At 38.6% G+C, this 25161-nt stretch overlaps 1 protein-coding gene across 3 annotated transcripts; it reads left to right on the plus strand.

The window, feature by feature from the left end:
• Positions 1 to 893: 893 nt before the first annotated feature.
• On the plus strand, positions 894 to 24218 carry LOC118734346 (MAP kinase-activating death domain protein-like). 3 transcript variants are annotated; one of them, XM_036464070.1, is made up of 9 exons: positions 894 to 1014; positions 1369 to 1702; positions 1772 to 2163; positions 2231 to 2716; positions 22145 to 22261; positions 22667 to 22924; positions 23366 to 23605; positions 23672 to 23944; positions 24003 to 24218. In XM_036464070.1, exons 1-9 carry the CDS (start codon positions 994 to 996, stop codon positions 24201 to 24203), a joined length of 2322 nt encoding a protein of 773 aa, XP_036319963.1. In that variant the 5' UTR covers positions 894 to 993; the 3' UTR covers positions 24204 to 24218. The 3 variants fall into 3 exon arrangements, with proteins under 3 accessions (XP_036319963.1, XP_036319965.1, XP_036319964.1); XM_036464071.1 differs by lacking the exon at positions 22145 to 22261 and having other exon boundaries at positions 895 to 1014; XM_036464072.1 differs by lacking the exons at positions 22145 to 22261; positions 22667 to 22924.
• Positions 24219 to 25161: the final 943 nt, after the last annotated feature.

Here is a 25161-nt window from a genome sequence, read left to right on the forward strand (position 1 = left end):
CGTACATTTAGTGACTTAAGCTGAAATTGCCTTACTGAATACCAGTATTAGTCAATATGCCTAGATCAGACTGTATGAGAATATAAATTACTTATTTCGACCTCGTTGCGAGCTGTGTGGGATGTAAACTTGTTCTGATACACATAAAATACATATATACTATGTACATTATGGCGTTCATAAGATAAGTAAGTCGGTATTTTTTGGTATTTTAATGCTACAACTCCCTAGTACTTTTTTTTATTTACCAAAAAAATATACCCCTGTTTTTTATTTTTAAATCAAAATAATACGTAGAGGTCGCTCAAAGCGCCTCAAATTTTTTCACGTATTTTATATGGAAAAACATTTTTTTTTTCGCAGAAATGGTATAGAATTCTTGACGGCCCATATTTTTAGGTTGGAAAATAATAGTACCCAATTAGGTATAATTGTTGGAAGAAATTGAAGAGAAAAAGAGTTTCCCGATCGAAAAATAAAGGATTCTATACCATTTCTACGAAAAATTTTCTCCCATATAAAGTACATGGAAAACTATAAGAGCTTTGAGCGACCACTAAATATTTTTTGATTTTGAAATAAAAAAACAGGTTGTAGCATAAAACGGGGTTGTAGCATAAAACTTCCGAATGTACTTATTTTTAAACCTCCCTAATGTATATATATACATAAGTATTTCTATTCATATTGAATAGAAATTTAAACTTCGTTAGAATGATTCCATTCCATGTGTTACATCGAAGGCGGGTTGTTTGTTGTACTGTAAACAGTAAGCGAAATAAAATTTATATTTTTTCAAGCAACTTAGAATTTAAAATGGTAGTAGATACTTTTAAAATTTGCACGGTCCACGGTTTTAACTGTCTACGCGCTGTTTTGTTCTTTAACTTTGTTATTTTGGTATTTAATTTAACATAATCTTTGGTTTCTGAAAACAATTATTGTTAGCAACATTCTGTGGAAGGTAGTATACCAGAAGAGTTTGACGAAAAAATGCGACACACTTTTGAAAAGGTTTGTAACTTAAAGAGCCATTCTTGAAGTAAAACATAGCAAATGATCAGAGGTTTCGAATTTCGCTGAAAAAATATTAGATGCAATACTTAGAAATGAACATTTTCACCATTTTTCAAAAAGGATCACATTATCTTCTACCACAAAGTACTTGGTATCGCGCTTTTTTACATTGAATCACGCACGAGACTCACAACAATCTCTATCGAGTATTATGATCACTGTTCAAATTATTCTTTTCTATTTTGCCTGTTTTACATAAGTAATATCTCAGTTCTCACCTTCTTTTCTTTTTGCACCAAAAGAATGTAGAAAAAACCTTTCTAATAAACTTTCCATTCCTTGACGGCACAGTTTACGCTGCACGCTAAGAAAGCTGCCGGAGAAGCATCCAAGCAAGCTTTAGAAGTTTCCAAGCAGGCTGCTGGCGTCAGCAAACATACCTTCGACGATTTGACCTACGTCAGCAAGTCCACCATTGGCGATCTTACGAAAACTGCTAAGGAAGCGGCAACCAAGAAGGGCATCATTAAGATGGAAGATCATAGTCATGCACCGGGGCAGCAAATTGCTACACAAAAACAAATGCAAGGCTCCGGCGGCAACTTTTTTTCATCGATTGGCAGCGACTTCAATGGACTTGCCTCTTCGACGTCCACCATGTTTTCAGGCATGTTCGGTGGCAAAAGTAAGCCAATTTCTGCTAACTACAAATACATAAACTTTAGAAAGTAAACTATTTGCATAAAAATCGCAGAGAATCAGCAAAAGCAACAACAACAACCCCGCGTACATCAGAGTGCTGGCAACATGCAGCAAAAATCAAAAGCGGGTGTTAATTTCGACCCATTTCCAAGTCGAAAAGGTCTAGTAGAACGCACACCACTCATCAAACACTCTGGGCCGGGACAAACGCAGGAAGACATCACGCGGCAACAAAATCAAGAACGCTCGCACAGTAATTCAGAAAATCAGACCTTTTTGAAGGATGTCATCACACAGGTACTAGCCGGAGAGGGTGTTGGTTGGTTGAAGATGAATCGTTTAAAAAAACTAATGGAAGACGAATCCTATCGTACGTTGGTGCTGAGTAAACTCAATAAAACTTTGGACAAGAAAATTATGCCAGACGATCACATAGACGATGTGGTAAGTGTATGCAGATATTTAACTTTCGCATAGTTTTCTCCTTATTGCTAAAAATATTCGATTGCAGTGTGTTCCAAAACCGGTTTGGAAAGGCATGTTAAAGTGTCTACAGGCTCTAACAGCTGGATTTGAGGTCACTTATTCCAATTTTGGGCTAGGTGGCATGGCGTCGGCATTTCAAATGATGGAGATCGCACACACTCACTATTGGAGCAAAGAGCTTAATGAAACTACCGACATGTCTTCGAGTTTGCTATCCAGTCATGCGACAAGTCCCATGGGAAGCCGTGAGAATCTCCGTTCTCCATCAAGTCCTATGGATTCGAACTCAGGTTTGGGCAGCGAATGGGCATCGCCGCAGGAATCGCGTAAAAGTTCCTCACAAACTGATCGTGCTGGGCACATGGTTGGCACAGCAGCGACTTCGGCTGCAAATAGGCGTATGTCTTCGGCCGACAGTCAGGATGGACAGTCGACTACGGAGATGTTTAAGGATATGCTGGCGCAAAAGCGGACAGCACTTTTAAGCAAGCTTACCTCATTTGACTCGGACGTAAGTTGAGTTAGGACTTTGCATTAGTTTTTTATGCATGCAAACATGTTAGCTAAGATGTACATATGTATGTATGTATTCGTAACGCATGTTTGTCAGATATGTTTGGGAAAAACGTTCCCACAATTTGTTTCAGTTTTCATTTTTTATATATGTACTATAAATGTACCTACTAAGAAAGCAAATGGAATTCTGCTTGAAACTTATGTATATCAAACGTAGTTTACTTATAGTTGTTTTCCTTTCCGAAACTGTTCTTTCTGAAATAACAACGGATTTGATGGAATTTAATATATACTTTGACTTCAGTCTACTGTGTTAAAAGAAACAATGATCAATTAGTCTTAGAAGAATATTGGTTTTTTTGTCCCTTCTTCCATTCGGTTTGCACATATGTAAATGTCTGAAAGCCCTGCAGTGTTGAGGTACGTAGACGCAGTTATTAGACTCGGAGCCGATGCCTTAATTTTTTTTAGGGATAGTCAGGTCGAGCTAAAGTTTTGATGTCCGTCACGATTAATTCCAAAAGATGCTAGGAACTCGATCTCTGCGTGATATGGTAAAACCGAGTACTATGGCTCTCGTGAAATTGCACGGTGAACTAATTGGCAAAATGAAAAGGCTTGGGACTTTTCTGTGCTTTTCAAGAGTTTATTCAGGGCCTTGGGTCCCTATTTGACCGAGCTAATTGGAGTAATGTCGGCTGCGGCGAAACTTAAATATATATTAGAGAATTGTACGATTACAGAAAAAGGGAACATGTTAATTATCGGCGATGTCGATGCGGCGAGTACACGCTACCATAAATGTACCTATGGCATTGCAGAATCGCCACGTTGTAGGCATCGTGAAGATAGTAGATGTATGCCCAGAAAACGTTCCTCAAGCTAGAAAAATCGGTAGAAGAAAGCGAATACTTTCCATATTTGGATCGAAGCAGCCAGAACTTTTTTCCTGGCAAAAAATGTGCAAAAAGTCAAATTGCCATTACAGCTGCTGTTTGTTGACATCCGAAAGCAAATTTTATAAAACACAAAAATGGAAAATACCACTAAAGTTTCAGAAAATTAGGTATTTTCATATATGTAATACTTCTATATTGGCAGTAAGCTAACTTCTCAATGTGTAAGCATTCCGAAATCAAAGCGAGACAGTCTACTACCGTTTTTGTCAATGTATTGTGTACTTGAGTGCCGTTTTTGTATATGTGTTGTCTACATGTTTATTTATAAACGTATGTGTTCCTTTTCTTTCGTACGTGTTTATTGATATATCTGTACTGTAGTGTTTTCGGACGGTACTAGCTCTTACTGCCAATATAGGAGTATTACATATATGGGTATTTTCTAATTTTATTAGCCACATACGATAAAAACAAATAAATCATTGTTTTTTGTTCAGATCCTCGCAAATGAAAGCTCAGGAAATGTTATAATTGTTTAATGTATGTATGCTCCAGAGCTGTGTAAGTGTGAAATCATTTTCAATTTTAAATCAACAATTTTTTTCTATTCAGTTTTCATTACTTATTCTTCGCTTAATACTACGTTCAAATTGACGAGCTAAACATGTTAAATAGGCTTAAACCAGTTAAATGAAAAAAACATGTTCATAAACAAGTTAAATCGCATGCACTTGTTGTTGGGAAATTGAACCAGTTAAATCATTTAACTCGTTTGAAAACCAGTTCAGCGCAGCAGCGCAGAGTTGTATCAGAAAGCTTCTGCTCCGACCAATAAGAAAGACCCAAAAGCTTTCTAGTGACACGCCAACGTTCAAAAAATTTATATTCTGCAAAATATTAAAAATTATCAAAAAATATCAAAATTGTATGCCTGTCTGCCCGCCAAAAAAGAGGCAAAGGCGGTATTTAGTTATTTCCCATGATGTCTCATCGTACGCAGAGATAAATAGTGCATAGGAACTAAACATTTTGAATTGAAACACAAAAACTTGATTTTGAATATTTTTTTTCGAATTTTTATTGGTAATCAAACAACCGTCAAAGTTAACTCCAAATGTTCAATGTGGACGATTGTGTTTTCCAAAAAGCTCTTTTTCATTTCACAAGTTAAATGGGGCCAATTTGAACGTAATATAAGATTGAGGTTATGTTCGCTTAAGATTGAGGTTAAGCTATGAATATGAACATATTCATGGCAAGTTTGAAAAAACCAATGCCAAATTAAAAAAGGTTTAACACTGAATGAGTATTGAAAAGGTTGTAATCTTTTATGTGTGTGCATTCTTTAATTCAGTACCAACCACTAGGTCAAAGACACCCTGGTAAACAACTTTTTGATAAAAAGGCATATTTTTGACAATTTCTAAATTAGCTGCATTTTTTTGTAAGCGAGCGACAAAGGAACGCTCAACTCGGGTAAAATTTCCTTTTAGCTACTTAAGCAACCCTGTTGGTAGCTGGCAAGAAAATGTGATTAGTTTAACGGGATTAAGATACAAAAACCAATTTAAGTGAGTAATTATGCGACGTATTTGCGTAATATATATACTCTTTTAAAATATAAATCACGTATAAAAGGAAACAAAAATTTCCCTCTCCACTTTCCCATTAGCAATTCACAATAGAGCAGTTTTTTCACTTACCAACACTAGCCTTCAGGTCGCGTATTTTTTAACCGACCTGGCTGAGCTCGGAGTTTGTGTTGTTGCTTTGCGTGTATTTCGTCATTTAAGAGAGTGTTCTTTTGTAGCTCGGTTGCAAAAGAATGCACCTATTGTAAAAATTCGAAGCAGTGTTATCCAATTTAAGTTTTTTGGTAGAGTGGATTTTATATCACAAATTTGGGATTATATATAAAAAAGTTGTATTAACATTTACCTTTTAATAATAGTTCATATCTCATATTAAAAATGTTTAAATTTTACATTACGTCCGATAAACACTTCGCAAAAACTTTACATTTAGGTTAATAAAATTTTAGTGAACATATTTTAAAAATATTTAGTGTCTTAATCAGGGGCGCACCCAGGCATATATTTTTGGGGGGGGGGGGGGGGGGGGGGGGGGGGGGGTTTATACTTCTAAAGATATACCACCAGAAAATACTGAATTTTAGCTTCAGATAATACGCTCTTTAAAATACATTTATGCAAGTTTTATGTACAGTATGTAATAAATTAATATAGGTACTCTCTTAAAGTTTCATAAATTGCACTTTATTTACATAAAATTAACAAGGAATTCAAACATTTTTAAGAAATTAATGGTACTTCTAAATTTTTATATGAGAATTGAAGTTGTGTTTTTGCCTAGAAATTACTTGTTTAATCAAAAGTTCTACAAACACAAGATCCGCTCAGCTTTCAAAAGTAATACAAAATTTTAAAAAGAATTTAAAAAAATAAATTATTTAATTCCATGAAGTTTTTACACTTTTATGTCAATTTTCCTCGATGTCTCGGCAAGTTTGTCTATAATTTTTTCCACTGTGGGAGTGAGTTCCCTATACAAATAAAGAAGTGCTAAACCGTTCAATCGTCCTTGTGACATTGTGCTTCTTAAATATGTTTTAAGTCTACGGAGTGATGAAAATGATCTTTCATACTCGCATGTTGTTATGGGGAGAGTTAGTAGAATGGTAAATAAATTGAATATATTTGGTAACATGTCCTTTCGACACAGCTGCATAGCTTGGTAAACTTTTTTTGGCCTCTCTTCAGGTTTCAAGTTGAAACAAATTTTATACCAAATATCTATTTCCATTTTAACATCTTCAAAATCTCCATCCAAATCGCCACAGTAAAAATCAAATAATTTCTTTAAACTAGTTATTCCATCATCGTCAAGTTTAGACACCTTTTCCGGAAAAAGAACTTTGAATCCCATTTTAAAGTAAGCACTCGAAAACTTTTACACTCACATAATTATGTAGAGTTTCAAGGTAAGCTGTTTAATACATTTCAAAAGATTTATAAAAATTTAAAGCAATGTTTGACCACAGATATATTCAAAAACTGCTCATCAATTAGATTGGCTTTTTATATATCCGCACAAGTGGCAAATAAATTCAAATTACTTGCGACAAAATCAAAATTTTTGCTTACAAATTTAGTTTTTCGCATTGCTCCTACTTTAAGCTCGTGTTATGATTGCAAATATGCATTCTTATCAAAAATTCTTTTTGGTTTGAGTTAGCTGGATATTTTTCTATGCATCTGCGTAATTACTATGCATCAGAATTCGCTAATCCGTTTTTACTACTTTTGGCCGCTGTAGTCCCATAGCGCGAAGCAGTGTGCTACAAAAAGCACACAAACTCCGCCCCGAGACACACTAACGTGATTTACACCAGAAGAGACGCAGGCAGCTGTAAAGAACGCCAAGGCATCCAAGGCGTTAGGCCCTGACGGAATCTCGATGCAGATGCTGAAAAAGCTAGGGCCAGCGTGAGTCGAGTATATCACAGCAGCCTTCAACTTGTCACTGTCCACCCTGATCATCCCTGAGATGTGGAAAATGGGTAGGATCATTCCCCTCCTTAACCCAGGTAAGAAGGCGGACGCAGGAGACCCTTACCGACCAATCTCCCTCCTATTCCCAGTGGCAAAGATAATGCCCAGCAAACATTGAGGTTAGTTAGTCCAATCTCAAAAGTTAGAGAAGGACTCGAAAAACTATCGAGACTCATACCGATCTCAACAAAAATGGGACATAGGGCCTGTTCGAGGCACGTAATAAAAGCGGCATTACTGCCGTACTGACGAAAAATGGCAACATTGTTGCAACTACCCAACTGATAATACATTGCTTGAAATTCACACAGAACGTGATACTTTAATAATTCGCGCAACACTGCGGTTGTGATTGCAACTCGAACAAGCCCATAGTTCTCGACTCTAGAAGATATTATTTCTCTAATCGAATTCTAAAGTTGATCTCTAATGGGATTCGAATGTGAATTTCAAACAGCTATTTTGCTTTATTAAATAAAACGTTTTGTTTGTAAAATTTGTATGAAATGTATTTGCAAATAAAATAATAATAAATCATTTGAACTTAAAAATAATTTATGATTGCTTCATTTTGAATATTACTTAAGTTGTGTTTGTTTACTCATTTCCAGTAAAAGCCAGTAAAATTTTTTACGAGTTTTCATGATTTGGCGTTTTCATGGTAAAACCATTTACAAGGTAAATTCATTCCCTCAATTCTTCGGCCATGATTTTTTTCTGACGTTCCAGCATTTTAAAATCATATAATAATAATAATAATAGATTGGCGCTTACACATATGTTAGTGTTTGGCCGAGCTTTACCTCCGATTTGTGGCGTGCGCCTTGATGTTGTCACACAAAGCGGAAGGACCTACAGTTTTACGCCGACTCCGAACGGCGATTGTATTTTTATGAGAAGCTGTTTTTCATGGCAGAAATGCACTCGGAGGTTTGCCATTGCCTGCCGAGGGACGACCGCTGTTAAGAAAAAACCTTTTTTCTATATTTTTTTGCGATGTTGCTTTGACCAGGGCTTGAACCCAGGTGCTGCGGAATGGAAGCGCGCACTGCTTACCACTACACCACAGCGGCCATAAAATCATATAAAATTGAGAATAAAAAAATTAAATTGTTCACAATTGTTGTTGTTTGAGATTTAAATGGGAATGTGTGTGTGAGTTTGAGTTTTGAATTTTTAAATTATATTGCTGTCAAACGTCAAACTGCCTCCCAATGGTTTTCGTACACAAAAACTTGCAAAGTAGGGGAAATTGAGAGAGCGAAAAATGACAGTTGAAGTTGCAAGTTTTTACTGGATTTTACTGGATAAATTTTTACTTGTAAGAATCTGCCAGTACGAAAAACAGCTGATCGCATGGTGCTGGATGAAATTTAAACTAATAAGGAAACTGTTTGTAGGTTTTTATTGTTGAATTTCACAAAATAAAATTATTTAAATATAAAATATATTGTTTTATTAGAAATTTGCTGCGAATAAACAACCAATTTATCAGCTGTTCATGAAACTTGCAAATTATTACTGGATTTGCGTTCGCGTAGTTTTTTGGACAATTTTTCTATGAGAGTGAATTCTTAGAAATAAAGTTACTGGAGAGTTGCTGGGAAGTTACTGGATTATTTGTAAACAAACACAACTTTATTTAAATTTATATGAATTAGCGTTGTTTCTCGAATCGAATTCTAATGTAGTTCTCTAACTTCGTCATCGACTCGAGAACGATTAGAGAATTACTCTAGTTATATAATGTAGAAATCCAAATTTCTCTAACGTTAGAGACTGTGTTTGCTGGGTGGAAGCACAACCCGTCCCCAGTCTAACGAAGCATCTGCAACTAGCCCAACACCAACACGGATTCCGCAAAATGCACAGCACTACTACTGTTTAAACGCCATCACCACACAGATAAGCGAGGGTCTGAACCAACGTCGACCCTGTGATAGGACGGTCCTAGTCGCGGTGGACCTGTCGAAGGCCTTCGGCACGGTAAACCATGCGACCCTTTGCCAAGACGTCCTGCACTCGTCGCTTCCAGATCGGACGAAGCGGTGGGTAAACAGCTATCTGTGTGGATGCCAATCGAACGAAACGTCGAATTCCGAAACGCCAAGTCCAAGCCACTTGGGATTAAACAGCGTAATCTCCCCGACACTGTTCAACCTCTACATGGCGAAACTCCCTCCGCCGCCAGCAGGAGTTAACTTGGTGAGCTACGCCGATGATTGCACGGTTATGGTGACGGGCCTCAATATTGACAGCCTTTGCGGGAAAATCAGCGACTATCTCACCGATCTTGCAAATTTCTTCACTGCCAGGAGCCTCACCAGCCTAGCACAACTCCGTTCTGGGTGGTGCCACAGACTAAACAGCTATCTCTTTCGGCTAAACCCAGAAATGGCAGATACATACCCTGCATGCGGGCAAGGTCCACACAACACCCAACACGTCTTCGCACGCACCTCTAACCTCACGAACCTGACACCAGAAGCACTATGTACCGCGCCTATCGACGCCGCCCGCTTTCTCGGCCTCAGGCTTGTCGAGTCAGAGGACGAAGATGACCCATGACGAAACCCCGGGGGGTTGAGTACTGCTGCTACAACAACAACAACAACGGGATACCCTGGAAGTGGCCCACTCCCACTAAGTTGGTCCATAGGGAGAGGAGCGTTAGTTGAGTGGGGTTTAAGGGACTTGCGAAAAGATGGAACATCTGAATTTATTCTACTGGGGAGAGTTTGGCTCGCTGCAGTAGTCAGAGCGAAGTTGGAATATGGTGGTGCGAGTCTCCCGAGGCAGATGACTACGGAAGGTGGCTGTGTTTCCAAAACGCATTCACTGGTCGGGAGTTGGTGTAAGTCAAGACCGACTCCCTGGGATTAATGTTTATGACCTCTCGGTAGGCTGTCGGATGCAGAGGTTGTATTATGAACCTGTTCGGGTGACAACGTCTGTGGTACCCTACTAGGAACTGCTTACATAGCAGCATTTGAGCCCCGTTATGTACATATGTAGGTGGTGCTGTGGCGACACCAGAAGGCATCCGGTAGCGGTCCGGCGTTCCGCTAGACCCCGGCGACCACACGGATCACAACCGGGAGACTTCCGTTTCATACGACAACCAACCGATTTGAGGCAGACGGGTCATATGAGGGAGATGAAAGTTAAATGGGAAGAAAAAGTCTATATTATGTGTGGTATTGGGTTTCCTTATCTTGGTCTGACAGACCACATCCTGTAAAAGAGCACATATAGCAAAAAAGCTGCTTTTTACACCGGCACGAGGCTAACACTTTCGTCCTATACTCATGGAACTTATTAAAGTCATGACACAGTTTGCCGAAAAATGTTGAGGAACCCAAAAGATTTTAGTGAAATTTTTCAAAATGGTCTGTCAGACCACAACGCTGCTCGTAGGTATAAAAAACGCTAAACTGCTTTTATTTATAAACTGATCTAGATCAGTGCTCAATACTTTTTCATTACTGTCAGTTACAAAATTAAACTTTTTTTCTTCAAAGTAATCGTCTTCTAACACCCAAATTCATAAAAAATAGAAATGACTTTAACTGCTTTATAAATTGAAAATTTGTATGAAAATGTGGCTTTATTGAGCTCTTTAAATCTCCTTTATTTTTTATGAATAAGGCTGTAAGGCTGCAACCATTTTTTGGTGAGTTTTATTTGAATTTTTTTTTATCAAATAAGGCCAAAAAACTGTTTACGGTTCAAAACAATTTTCTACAGGGTATTATTTCCTACAGCTTACCAATTCGGTTTTCCCGAAATTTAACAAAAAAACTGCTTTACATATTATTGTATTTTATTTTTTTATATTTAATTTAAATTGGTTTAATCTTCATAGGGTAGTCTGAACTTTTACCTCTTTCCGACACTCCTTAACTGACTCCTATCAGGACCAAAATATATATGTGGTATGAGTATGAATAAAAATAACTTTAATTTTTTGAGTCTCCATTGGGTAATTCGAAATTTGGCCCCTGTACAACACGCTTTAATCGCCTCCAATCGGGACCAAAATATATATTTAATATGAGTTTGAAGTTTAGGAAATCTGATGTAAAAACTCGCTCATACATTTATGGGCCATCCTAGTATACATACATATGTTTTGTGAAGACCCCAAGTCCCTACACTCAGGGACTTCACAATTGGCTGTCATATGTTATTGAACTGAATTATATTTTGAATTGTTAAATACATATACATATATGTATATATATAATAATAATAATAATAATAATTTATATTTATATTAAAATTTGAAGTACATACATACGTACTTAGGTATGAACAAGTAAAAGGAAGTAAAGAAAATATTAGCAACAATGTGGTTAAGATAACTGTCTGCCTGCATGCAGGACAGTATAAACAGAACAGCAAATGTAATTTGAGATCACTTCTGGTAGAGTAGTCGTATACTCCAGTCGATCGTGCAAACGCAGATTGGAACGGCTAAGCAACGATTGTGAAGACTAAGTTGCTTAGTAGGTAGTTAAGGTATATGGTGTGTCGTGAAAACGCTGCCAAAGCAATACGTTATATTGGTGTGATGTGAAAACGCTTCCAAAGCAATACGTTATATTGGTGTGACGTGAAAACGCTGCCAAGTAGTACTTATATGGTGTGACGTGGAAACGCCGCCAAGGAAATACGTTATATTGGTGTGACGTGCAAACGCTGCCAACTAAATAGCGAAATAAAGAAGCGTCACTATACGAATCATTCGCGTATGTATTTTAACGTTTGGATAAGGGAACCCAACATCCGACTGAGCCACAGCCCAGCTATAGACCGGATAAACCGGGTTCGTTACAATTGGCGCCCAACGTGGGGCCCTTATAAATAAAGGAAGCAGTAAGGGCCAAGGAGGAGAACCCACAGATAACAAAGTGAAAAGTGAAGTGAAGTGAAGTGAAGTGAAGTGATTTGGAAAACTACCAAGCAAGAGTGCAAAGACACCTTTAAAGTGATAGAGACACAGGGTAAAGCCCAGAAATTAAGAACTGTGAAAGTAATCAAACATTCCTTACCAATAAGAGGGTAACGTGAAACAAAGGAACATAAACAAAAAAAATAATAATAAAAAAAATATAAAAAAATAAAAAAAATATAAAAAAATGGTGAAAACAAAGTGGGTGTACTACTTAAATAAAGAGGAGCTTGTGACCTATACGACGGAGTTGGGCCTTGACAATTTGGGGACCGTCGAGGAGCTGCGTAAACGCCTCTCTACATTTGTACAAGAGGGAGGGGAGACTGAGAACTATCGCGATTGTGTCACTGATTTAGCGCTTAAGCATACGAGGTCTACAAGCGCGGGGAACGCACCAACACCGAAGAGACCCGAAGTGCTACTACTACCGCCTACACAACAACCCATCAACGACGACAGCGCAAGAGGAACGCCGAACGTGCCCATGTATCCAGTATACGTCGACTCACAACGATCAGCCCCAACTATCATGGACCGCGTACGCAAATGGGGCGTGAAATACGATGGCGACAAGGACCCGCTGGGTTTCATCGAACGCGTCGAAGAATTATCCGACGGGTACGAGATAGAAAGAGACGCACTTCCACGAGCATTACCCGAGTTATTTAAGGATGGAGCTCTCGTCTGGTAATGAAACAATCACGGCCACTGGAGAGACTGGGAGACGTGTAAGCGAGATCTCCTGCAGTTCTTCTTGAATTCCCGGTATTTCGAAAGACTCGGTGATGAGATACGGCAGCGTGTTCAACGGCCCAGAGAGGCATTTAAAGACTATGTACTAGCGCTACAAGGGCTAATGCGTCATTCCGACTATACGGAGGTACAAAAGCTTCGACGCATCTATAAGAACTGCCGAAGCGAATACCAGCTGTACATTAAACAAACCGAGTTCAACACTCTTGGAGAGTTGGTAAGTCTGGCAAAAGACTACGAGAATATTGTAGCAGAGAAGGAGTCGCAACGAGCATTGCCCGCGCAATAACCCCGAGACAAAATGAAGAGCGCAACTACACTATCCGAGAGGAGCAGAGAAGAGAGAGGTATACGATGCCAGCGAGACGGCACGATGGAGGTGATTATGTGCCACCTACGGGACAACAACGTAAAAGCGAAGAATCTAGCCGAATAAACCCACGAACGGCGTGCAGACGATTCGGCGAAGACGGACATTTCGCCTACGAATGTCGCAACAATATCCAGCAATTCTGTTGGATGTGTGGCCGGCGGAACATTCGAACACAGACTGTTGCCGCCAAGGACCCCATTCGCGTCGAAGAGTGGGGTCTCCAGTAATGCAACCTCAGTCAATGTAACACCAATTCTTAAGCAAGTGGAAGGGCGAGTAATCGCCAGAGCAACAGTGGATGGTAGAGCAGTAATAGCGGCGGTTGATACAGGAGCAACAAGAAGTTTTATAAGCATTAGAGCAGCTTACACCCTGGGAATCGAGCGGTCGCGAAGAGTGAACAAAAGGGTGTTGATGGGAGATGGCAGACCAATAGCGGTCACAGAAGCGATAGAGGCGGCGGTAAAGGTGGGCGATCAAGAACATAGGAGCGAGTTACTCGTCCTACCAGGTTTAGTCGATGACATGGTCCTTGGGACTGACTACCTGGCTAAGGCCAACACAACAGTGAGCTGCGGAGGGCAGACATTGACGATGAAGGCAGAGGACGATATTCGAACGAAGGCTGCATGTACCACGAGCGCGAAGTAGAGAGAGCTGAGGAAGGCGAAAAGGCCGCAAATGAACAACCCACATCTACCGAGGATACGACGGACGTCGAAAATTTCTTAAAGAAGGAGTTGCTCGCATTCGAAAAGATAACGGGGACGACAAACATCGCCGCCCATAAGATTATAATGCGAGATTATCGACCCATAAAACAGCGCTACTTACCCAAAAACCCGAAAATGCAGGAGGTAATAGAGAAGCAGTGCATCGAGCCCTCGCATAGCCCACACAGCGCCAATCGTGCTCGTAAAGAAGAAAAAACGGAAAGTGGAGACTTTGCGTGGACTATCGGAAACTTAACGCGCGCTCGGTACCGGATGCGTACCCACTCCCACGAATCCAACACATTCTGGATCGACTGAAAAGCGCGAAATTCATTAGCAGCCTGGACTTGAAGAATGGCTATTGGCAAATCCCGATGGAAGAGAGTAGTAAGAAGTATACTGCGTTCACTGTGCCAGGACGCGGTCTGTTCCAGTGGCGCGTAATGCCGTTCGAGCTACATTCAGCGCCTGCGACGTTTCAACGAGCGCTGGGCAAAGTCACCGGACGAGAATTGGAACCGCACGCGTTTGCTTATCTGGACGATATTATCATCACGAGTGCGACGCTAGACCAACACATGGAACACCTGAAAGAAGTGTTTCGACGATTGCGGCAGGCGAACCTCAAGATCAACCCAGAGAAGTGTGAGTTTTTCCAAAAGAGTTTGAAATACCTGGGTCATGTGGTGAGCGAAGAAGGGATTCACACCGATCCTGACAAGATTGCGGCGATTAAAGAATTGACACCGCCAACAAACACACGTGAATTACGGCGCTTTCTGGGCGTAGCGTCATAGTATCGGCGATTTGTTCCGGATTTTTCGCACATTGCACATCCTCTGACGTCATTACTGAAGAAAGGAAGCCGATGGAAATGGGGCAATGAACAGCAGACGGCCTTTGAAAAATTAAGGTGCGCACTAACGGAAGCACCAGTATTAGCCTGTCCAGATTTTTTCCAGCACTTCACGCTACAAACCAATGCCAGCGATTTTGGACTAGGTACAGTACTGACACAGGAGTTAGATGGCGCAGAGCGAGGCATAGCCTACGCTAGTCGACGGCTGAACAAGGTAGAGCAAAACTACTCTGCGACTGAAAAGGAGTATCTGGTGATTGTGTGGGCTATACGGAAAATGAGACCGTACCTGGAGGGTTACGCATTCACGGTTATCACCGACCACCTGTCCGTGAAATGGCTGAATGCGATCGAGAGTCCCTCAGGACGTATTGCAAGATGGGCACTAGAACTACAGCAACATACATTCGATATAAAATACCGCAAGGGTAAGTTGAACGTCGTTGCCGATGCACTGTCACGACAACCACAAGACGTACAGCTAAACATATTAGTGTAGGATAAAGAGGCAACGGCCTGCAAGTGGCTGACCGAGAAAATGAAAATGAATGAGATGAATGAGAAAGGATGAATTTCAAGAACACTAAAATTCGATAACTAAACAAAATTCGTTAACTCGACCAATTTCGATAACTGTGAAATTCGATGGCTCGATAAATTTAGATAACTCAAAAATGTAAACACTTTGGATACCTTTATAAATTTTTACTTTTGACATCTCCACATTTTTCGAAAACTATCGAAACATTTTGATAACTCGTTACACTCTGTTAAGACGATTAAATACGATAAGCAGTGATAAATCGATAAGCTTATATAACCTTGAAATTTCGATAAATCGATATATTTTGAAAATTCCATAAACTTCGCTTCGTTGAACCAACCAATTTCAGTAGATCAATAATTATCGATAACTCTGTAAGTTGAAAGAACTCCATGCATTACGACACCTCGATATATTTCGTTAAGTCTATAAATAATGATAATTCAGTAAATATGGATAACTTGATACATTTGTTTAACTTGACAAATTTCGTTAATCCCACACGTTTTTATAGCACGATAACTATCCGTAAATTTGGACAACTAAGTTTCTGTGTCTATAGATTTCGACAACTTAGTAAACATTGATCAGTTTGAATAATTCGATACGTTGCGATAACTTAATAAGCATGGATAAATTTCGATAGCTATAAACTTCGATGATTCGATAAATTTCAGAAACCTTTATTGCTGATTTTATTTCGATTCCTATCGGAAAATTTCAGCTCTGTTACCGAAATTCTTATGTATTTCTCATTGTCTCCATTTTCGCCTTTATCTCCATTTTCGTCTTTATCTTCACTTTTGCCTTTTTTTGTCTTCGTCGTTATCAGTTGTTTCTTCATCTTCATATTTATCTTTATTTCAAATTTGAATTTCAAATACGAAGTAAAACAAAATGCGAAACAGCTTAAATTGAACAGGTTGCAAAAAGAACCATACACAAATATGGAAATTTTGGATTGGTCTTCATCCTTGTTTTTATCTTTCACATCTTTGCTTATATCCTTTTCTTTTTCTATTCACGTAGATGAGATGAGGTGCGATGACGTGATAAGATGTGACGTTATTTTATGTGATGTGATAGGATGTCATGTCATGTGTTGTCATATCCTCTGATGTCATGTCATATGATGTCATACCATATGATGTCATATCATGTGATGCCACGTCATGTACTGCCATGTCATGTCGTACGATGATGTCGTATGTGATGTCATGCCATATAATGTGATGTCAAATCACATGATGTCATGTTACGTGATATCGTCTGATGTGATATCATATTATGTGATGTAATATCATGTGATGTCTCTTCATATCATGTGATATAATGTGATGCGATGCCATGTAATGTGATCACATTCCATGTTCCGATTATTATATCGATAACCCTGTTGATAACTGTGTCGATAAAAATACCGATAACAATATCCATAAACATATAGAAAAATACAACGATTGCAAAATCGATCGATAAATATAACAATCATCAGTATCGATTATTGTACATATCGACAACAATATATATTACTAAATCGATAACAAAATCAATTATTAAATCGATTTTTATAACGATAAAAATATCCATTATTGTATCGATAACAATAACGATTATTATATTGATTATTTTATCGATTACAATAGCGGTTATTTAATCAATAACAGTATCGATAACAACATCGATTATTTTATCGATAGCAATATCGATTATTATGTCGATAAAAATATCGAGTTTTATATCGATAACAATATCGATCTTCCTCATCCTTTTTTTCATATTCATCTCTATTTTTGCATATTCCAATTCTCCTTTACCTTAAAATGTTTAAATTTACTTTGATCTTCGTTTTTGCCTGTACCTCTAGGCATCTTTGTTTTTGTTTTTATTCTCAAACCGCTAAACCGCTGAGAACCATTTCCATCTGCATTATACCCCTTAAATTTGACAATTTACTCCCAACCAACCAACTGCCGCAAAAGAAGTTTCACTTCATAAATTAAAGAAATGTTCTTACCCTTACAGTTACCCTAGTTCTTATGTATCTGTCATTGTCTCCATTTTCGTCCTTATCTTCACTTTTGCCTTCTTTTTATACCCGAGCGCACTTGTGCACAAGGGTATTATAACTTTGTTCACATAACGGTTGTTTGTAACAGGCAAAACGAATCGAGATAGATATAGACAAATGTATACATAAATGATCAGAATGAAAAGAGAAATCGATTAAGCGGTGACTGTCTGTCCGTCCGTCCGTCCGTCCGTCCGTCCGTCTGTGCACACGATAACTCGAGTAAAAATTGAGATATCTTAACGAAACTTGGTACGTGAACTTCTTTTGGGCGTGGGACGGATGGTATTGAAAATGGGCGAAATCGGATAATAACCACGCCTACCTCCCATATAACGGTAATTTTAAGAAATACGAAAACTGCGATATTTTAGTAACCACTGAAGATAATTCACTCAAAATTGATACTTACAATGAGTTTCAGACGGAAAACATGAATATTATAAATTTTTGGAAAATGGGCGTAGCCACGCCCACTTATGGTTACATGTGTATATCATGGTAACAGCTGCACCAATTTCTTCCAAACTTGGCACAGTTGTTGGCCTTAGTACAGCATACTAAATGGCTGAAAATTTGAAAAATCGGACAATAACCACGCCTACCTCCCATATAACGGTAATTTTCAGAAAAACGAAAACTGCGATATTTTAGTAACTACTGAAGATAATTCACTTAAAATTGATATTTGCAATGAGTTTTAGACGAAAAATATGAATATTACAAAATTTTGGCCAATGGGCGTAGCCACGCCCACTTATGGTTACATGTGCATATCTTGATAACCGCTACACCAATTTCTTCCAAACTTGGCACAGTTGTTGGTCCTGGTACAGCATACCAACTGGCCGAATATTTCTAAAATCGGACAATAACCACGCCCACATCCCATATAACGGTAATTTAGAGAAATACAAAATCTTCGATAAATCAGTAAATATTGAAGCTAATTTATTCAAAATTGATGATTGCAACAATTCTTTACCAGGAAATACGTTTATGACAAAATTTTGGAAAATGGGCGTAGCACCGCCCACTTGTGATCACATATATGTATCTCGCTAACCGTTCTAGCAATTTGTACCAAGCTCGGTATGGTTATTGTGCTTGCCACATAAAAGCAAACCGTTGAAAATTGTTGAAATCGGACTAAAATTGAGGCCGCTTTTCATATAACGGTAAATTTCAGATATGCTTGAAATTTCAATATTTCGAAATTTAAGGACGCTAATTTACTTAAAATGTATACACCCCGGCTTATCATGTAGCGGTAGCTTTCGGAAAGGTGGAAAACATATATTTAATACTTGCGCCGGGTATTTAATGTTCGGCTCCGCCCGAACTTAGACTTTCTTACTTGTTTTTACTTCATCGTTATCATTTATTTCTTCATCTTCATATTTATCTTTATTTCAAGGCTTAATTTCAAATGTGAAGTGAAACGACATGAGAAACATGTTAAATTGAACATGTTGCAGCAACATCTATACAAAAATCCGAAATATTTAAACGACGGTTTTGGCCGTAATTTTCAACCAATTGCGAAACCAACCAACCAACCGGAAAAATGCCTTTCCAACGGTGTTCCTGGTTTTGAAATCGGTTTGGTAGAATCGCCAAACGAACGGAGACAAAATTTATGTTAGCGTATTAATATATAGATAAAAAGTATTAATACACAGAATATCAGTAAATATAATAGTAATAACATATATATTAATAATAATTAATATCGTAAAACCGATACATCATTTACCAAGCTGGCAACACTATTCCGATATTGACATATCGATCTCTGCAAAAATCCCCCTTTTGGGAGAGTGGGCAACATTGCAACACAACAGATGACGGAAAACAATAACAAACTAATATAACTTAAACCAGATAGTAAAAAAAAGTTAAAAATGTGGAAATATACAGTTTGCTGCGCAATGGCAACTGTTTAAGCAATGAATAATATAAAAGGACATCGCAAAAGGACCCGTTACTCAAAAAGTGACTGCAGCGATGGATACACGGGCAATTGGCGAACTGTTCAAGGCGATGGGCGTGAAGGACGGCACTTTGAAAGTGCGTTTGCGCCGCCTGACTGAAGCAGAGATCAGGCAACATACTGTCGTTGGTGAAGGAGAAGGCATCGAAGACAACGCAAGTCAGGCCAGCACCGAAATATACGTGCGCGAAGGTGGAGACAGTGGCGCGAGTGATGTGGGGTGTTGGAGTCCTGCATCATACTATAGCAGCGGCTATACGCCAAGAAGTCCGGAAACAAGCAACGGGGTTGGTAGCCAAACGCCAATCGAAATATCCGGCGAGAGCAGCGACAATGATGATGAGTGGCATCGAGGCGAAGTTGTAAGAGAACCTACGCCGATCGAAGTATCTGATAACAGCGACGACGAGCTGCGCCGAGGCGAAATTACCATCACGGAAGAGAACTGCCAACGCCCAGGTGAGGGCTACATAGAGTATGTCCGGCGCATCACAATGACGATGCGCATTTTCAACGGGGCGTCACAGAGCGCCGAATCGTGGCGGCCACCACCTGCGCAGGCATTGTGCGACGTAACAGCGGCGACAGTGGCAGCTGACATCAGAGATGAGGATGACAGCGATGAGGAGAATGCGCTCACCCTGTCGGTAGAGGAAGACCGCGGGTTGGAGCAGTGGTTAGAGGAGTTGGCCAATACAGAGCCAGCAGACCCGATGATGATCCACGAAATCGAACGCTGGTTGCAGGACGACAATATACAGCTAGAAGCGCTACTCGGTAACTGGCGAAACTTCAGCGGCACAAACCCGGTGCCAAGGGAACTGGTAAGGGTCATTCAGGAGCGGCTGCAGCGACAACAAACTAAACGCCAGACATTCAGGCATGCGGTGGGCACAATGGTGTACCGCGAACGTATTACAAGCGCGGGGATGGTGACAATCACGCGTCCAGAGGGAAGTAAAGGTGGGGTGTGAAGACCCGAAGTCCCTACACTCAAGGACTTCACAATTGGCTATCATATGTTATTGAACTGAATTATATTTTGAATTGTTAAATACATATATGTATATATATATATATAGATATAAATGTTGAATTTATTTATACATATTAAATGAATTGTTAATTATATACATACGTGAAATCGAAATACATATGTAGATATTTATATTAAAATTTGAAGTACATACATACGGACTTAGGTATGAACAAGTAAAAGCAAGTAAAGAAAATATTAGCAACAATGTTGTTAGGATAACTGTCTGCCTCCGTGCAGGACAGTATAAATAGAGCAGCAAATGTAATTTGAGATCACTTCTGGTAGAGTAGTCGTATACTCCAGTCGATCGTGCAAACGCAGATTGGAACGGCTAAGCAACGATTGTGAAGACTAAGTTGCTTAGTAGGTACCCAGTAGAAATCGGTTGTATGCATTCTTGCTATGGATGCTTGCTATATGAGTGAATTAGTGTGAACAATTCATGCGTAGTCATGAATTTCCACGAATAAATTCAAATTATAGCGAATTGCAAGCGAATGTACGTTGTCGTTATTTTAAGTACATTTCTTGATACATTTGAAGTGGAATTTTTGTAATATTTTGAGTCTTGTACAAAAATTTTAGTGAACGGACGTGTTGTGCGATACTATTTTCAGCACAAACGGGATTTTACAAGATATGCATTTGAATATGTAAATGCTACTTGTTTGTATGTCCCCGTATATAAAAATGTATCAGAAAAGTAGCATTTACATATGGGGATACATATCTTGTAAGAATGCTTTAATACTGTTCCATTAATGCATTTTTGTTATGTTTGAAATATTAATACAGCTATATGCATACAGCAGTAGTACAAGTGTATGATTAAGGTACGCATACGCTCTGAGAAACCACGCGTGTTAAATGGATATGAAGGTTCATTTATACTGGCATGTATACACAGCAGCAAGCTCATGCCACCAACAGCGATGTTGTATGCAAAAGATTTCTACTGGGTAGTTAAGGTATATGGTGTGATGTGAAAATGCTGCCAAAGCAATAAGTTATATTGGTGTGACGTGAAAACGCTGTCAAGGAAATGCGTTATATTGGTGTGACGTGCAAACGCTGCCAACTAAATAGCGAAATAAAGTTGCGTATTTATTTTAACGTTTGGATAAGGGAACCCAACATCCGACTGAGTCACAGCCCAGCTATAGACCGGATAAACCGGGTTCGTTACAGTTTTTACGAACGTGTACTTAGCAAGCATTTTCATTTACATACCCAATAATATTTTAACATTGTGTATTAGTTATATTGCCGCGTATAGTTTTTTTATCCGCTTGTCGTTTGTTTGTAGTTGTTGAGTCATATACCCAACAAAAACTTTTAACTTTTTTGGGAAGTACTTATTTTTGTATCAATGGAGTAATGCAATACAAGTCGCATCAAGACAATTTTCGCTTATCCATTGCATTACAGTAATGCAATGGATAAGCGATAATTCTCGTGAGGTGACTTGTATTGCGTTACTCCATTGATACAAAAATAAGTCCTTTCCAAAAAATGAAAAGTTTTTGCTGGGTATGTACCTACATACATACGTATACTTACATAAATACATATGTACATAGCTGCCACGTTTTTGTTGTTGCTTAAGACCAATATTTGAATTGCGTCTTGATTTGTGGTATCCTTTCCCAGGGTGCCGGCTCCACAGGTGCTCTGTCAGTTGTTAGTGATCTCCTACCTGCTGGTAGCTTGAATGTACGTATGCCCGCTAGTTGTCGATCAACGGTATCCGATACCGAATACGAAAATGTAAGTAGCTATGATTCCAAATGTAACTTAAGATATTTAATTTATGGTTGTACGGCGATTTTTATTAATTAACTCTCCCTTATTTACGTTGTTTGTGTTTGATAGTGCGAGTGAACTGAAAATTTCGAATGAAAGCTATACCGAAGCCATGATTCAATTATTATTCATTCATTATTATTCAATTACTACTGATTCATTATTGAATCATGTAGCGAACCCCACTTTTAGAATATACGTAATTTTTATGAAACAAACTAAAAATTTGCATTCAAAGTGCTTGGTATTAAACAACAAATACTCTGTCCTGTCCTTAGAACTTTTAAAACTGAATTAAAAAATAGGGAACTAATTTAAATCTTGCTTTAAAATGCAATCAAATGTTTCTCCTTGCCATGTGACTTTTAGACTACAACGTCAAAGGACTCAAAACGTAGCTCCGGCAATATTTGGTCTGGAAAATCAACGCTCAGCGCTGGATTTAGGTATACAGGCGGACATTTGATTAATACGTCTTCCTCTCCATCACCTGATACTCCTAGAGTGTACCTTTTTGAAGGATTGATTGGACGGGATCGTTCGAATTTGTGGAACCAAATGCAATTCTGGGAGGATGCCTTCTTGGATGCAGTGAGCCAAGAACGCGACATGATCGGAATGGATCAGGTGAGTAATGCAAAAACTATAAATTTTGTTATTTAAAAATTAAAACGATACTAATAAACTTTTTATTGGAAAAATATCACTGCGAATAGTTCCGATAGGGGCTGGGATCCTATCCACCATTGAGGCCCATCTGAAACCCGCCCTGGCAAACCCATAAGCAGCCTTTTATCCGTTAACTAAATATTGTATACACATAATTATGGCTTTGCTGAAATATGTCTCAAACAAAAGATATAGATTTAAATAGATAGGGGGATATTCGTGGCCGACAAAAATTATGCCAAAGAACTGCAGCTAACTTTAGTGTTGACTTTATTTTGACTGTGAACACGCCTCACACTTTCTAGTTCTTGGTACAAAAATGTATTAAACAAACAAGTTTACTTTGAAAATCGACATTATATATTCTGTCTTCCACTTTTATCTTTCTTTCTACTCCAGGGACCCATCGAAATGATGGAGCGTTATAAAGCACTTAGCGAAGAGGAACGTAAACGGTTAGAGCACGACGAAGATCGACTACTCTCGACAATGCTGTACAATCTCACTGCCATTTTGGTAATGTTGGGCGTTAACAAAGAGGAAATACGTCGTAAGATCCGTCGTCTTTTGGGCAAAAGTCACATTGGTTTGGTTTATTCAACCGAAGTGCACAATGTCGTAGACCAAATAAATAATCTCGTGAGTGGAAATCTTGCATTTCCTCAAATTATCACACGGCTATAATAAAACTTTTACTTTCCACAGAATGGCAACGATATCGACTTAAAGCCGCTTGGGTCGAGACTTCTGCATCACCAGAGTTTCACCGTACATCCCGGTTCTGATGCCAACGGCCCACTTCTATTCATGGAGGTGCGCGACGATGGTCTAGTGGTACGCTCCGTTGATGGCACAATCGTAGAACGTTGGTTCTATGAGCGCCTTGTAAACATGACGTACTCCCCTAAAACTAAAGTACTCTGCCTCTGGCGTCGCAATGGTGGACAAATACAACTCAATCGCTTCTATACTCGCAAGGTATGTAGTTTTTAAAAATGTCTGTATACACATTTGACAACTTTTTTTGGAGAAACAGTGCAGGGAACTGTACAACTGCATTAAGGAGGCCATGGAGCGCAGCGGCACACCGAAGAATGTGCCAGAGTTGGGTGGTGAGTTCCCAGTGCAGGATATGAATACCGGCGAGGGTGGCCTATTGCAGGTGTGCTTGGAGGGAGTTGGTTTGTTATTTTCTAACAGCAAGGTAAGTAAATTGGTTTTAAATAACTACGAGTAGGTATATAAAAACTATGCATAACTCTCACTTCAAAAATAAAAAAATGCAAATGCGCATTTATGGTGTAAAAAAAAAACTAAATTATTTTTGGGAAGATGTTCAAAGTAAATTACCATTTTAAGATATTTTCCAAAACCTTTTACGCCTACTTTCGATACTTTTTAATTGTAATAGTTTTTGTGAGATTATGAAATTATAAAGCTACGTCAACGAATTTCATGATTTTATTTTATTTTCATTCTTCAACTTCAGCCACTTATTTTATTTTGTGTTCACTAAAATGGTTATTTATTTACGAAAAAACAAAAATCATGCATTGTGAAGTTTTCATACGATATTCTTGTTTATGTATAAAAGCAAGGACCTTCTCAATTTGCATTACAATTTTTACTAGCAATTAAACGAAATTAAAATGCAGGTTAAGATTTTTTTAAATGCGCATATCGACGCTGAGGATTTAGTAGCAATTTCCTCCGATAGTCCCAACCATTGGAATAAGAGTAGATTATTTTGTAGTGTTTGCTTTTATTTGTAACTACATCCATTTTAATTTTGCACCATTTTTAGTTGTAGTTCTATGCATACTCTACTACATTTGCTCCAACGGCTGACAAGTAGATTGAAACTTTATTATAAAGCCTAAAATTAAAGATTTTCATCATAAGTAATAACCCCCAATAAAAGGTCTACCGAAAGTTATTTTTATAAAAGCGCAAGATTACGAACAGATATAAACAAAAAGCGCAAGAGTTAGCTTTCAGCACACTTTCTTCAATTACATAATTAACTAAGCCGAAATCAAGAGGTTTTCGGACCACGTATGTACATATGTATATTAATGCACTTATTGCGAAAAAAGAATTTGAATTACCTAACCGTATACCCAGGCATCCTGTGAGGTAGTGAAAGGTAACACATTGAGTGAGTGTTTTAACGTCCCGTTGCATCTCAAAAATAA

Source organism: Rhagoletis pomonella, unplaced genomic scaffold, assembly GCF_013731165.1.
Source record: "Rhagoletis pomonella isolate Grant_MI unplaced genomic scaffold, Rhpom_1.0 Rhpom_scaffold_00002, whole genome shotgun sequence".
Lineage (NCBI taxonomy): Eukaryota > Metazoa > Arthropoda > Insecta > Diptera > Tephritidae > Rhagoletis > Rhagoletis pomonella.

Coding starts and splice junctions, on each gene's coding strand:
- LOC118734346 (XM_036464070.1), top strand. CDS start 994: ATGCGACACACTTTTGAAAAG. Junction 22,925..23,365: donor ACATGATCGGAATGGATCAG/GTGAGTAATGCA, acceptor TTTCTACTCCAG/GGACCCATCGAAATGATGGA. Junction 23,945..24,002: donor ATCGCTTCTATACTCGCAAG/GTATGTAGTTTT, acceptor TTGGAGAAACAG/TGCAGGGAACTGTACAACTG.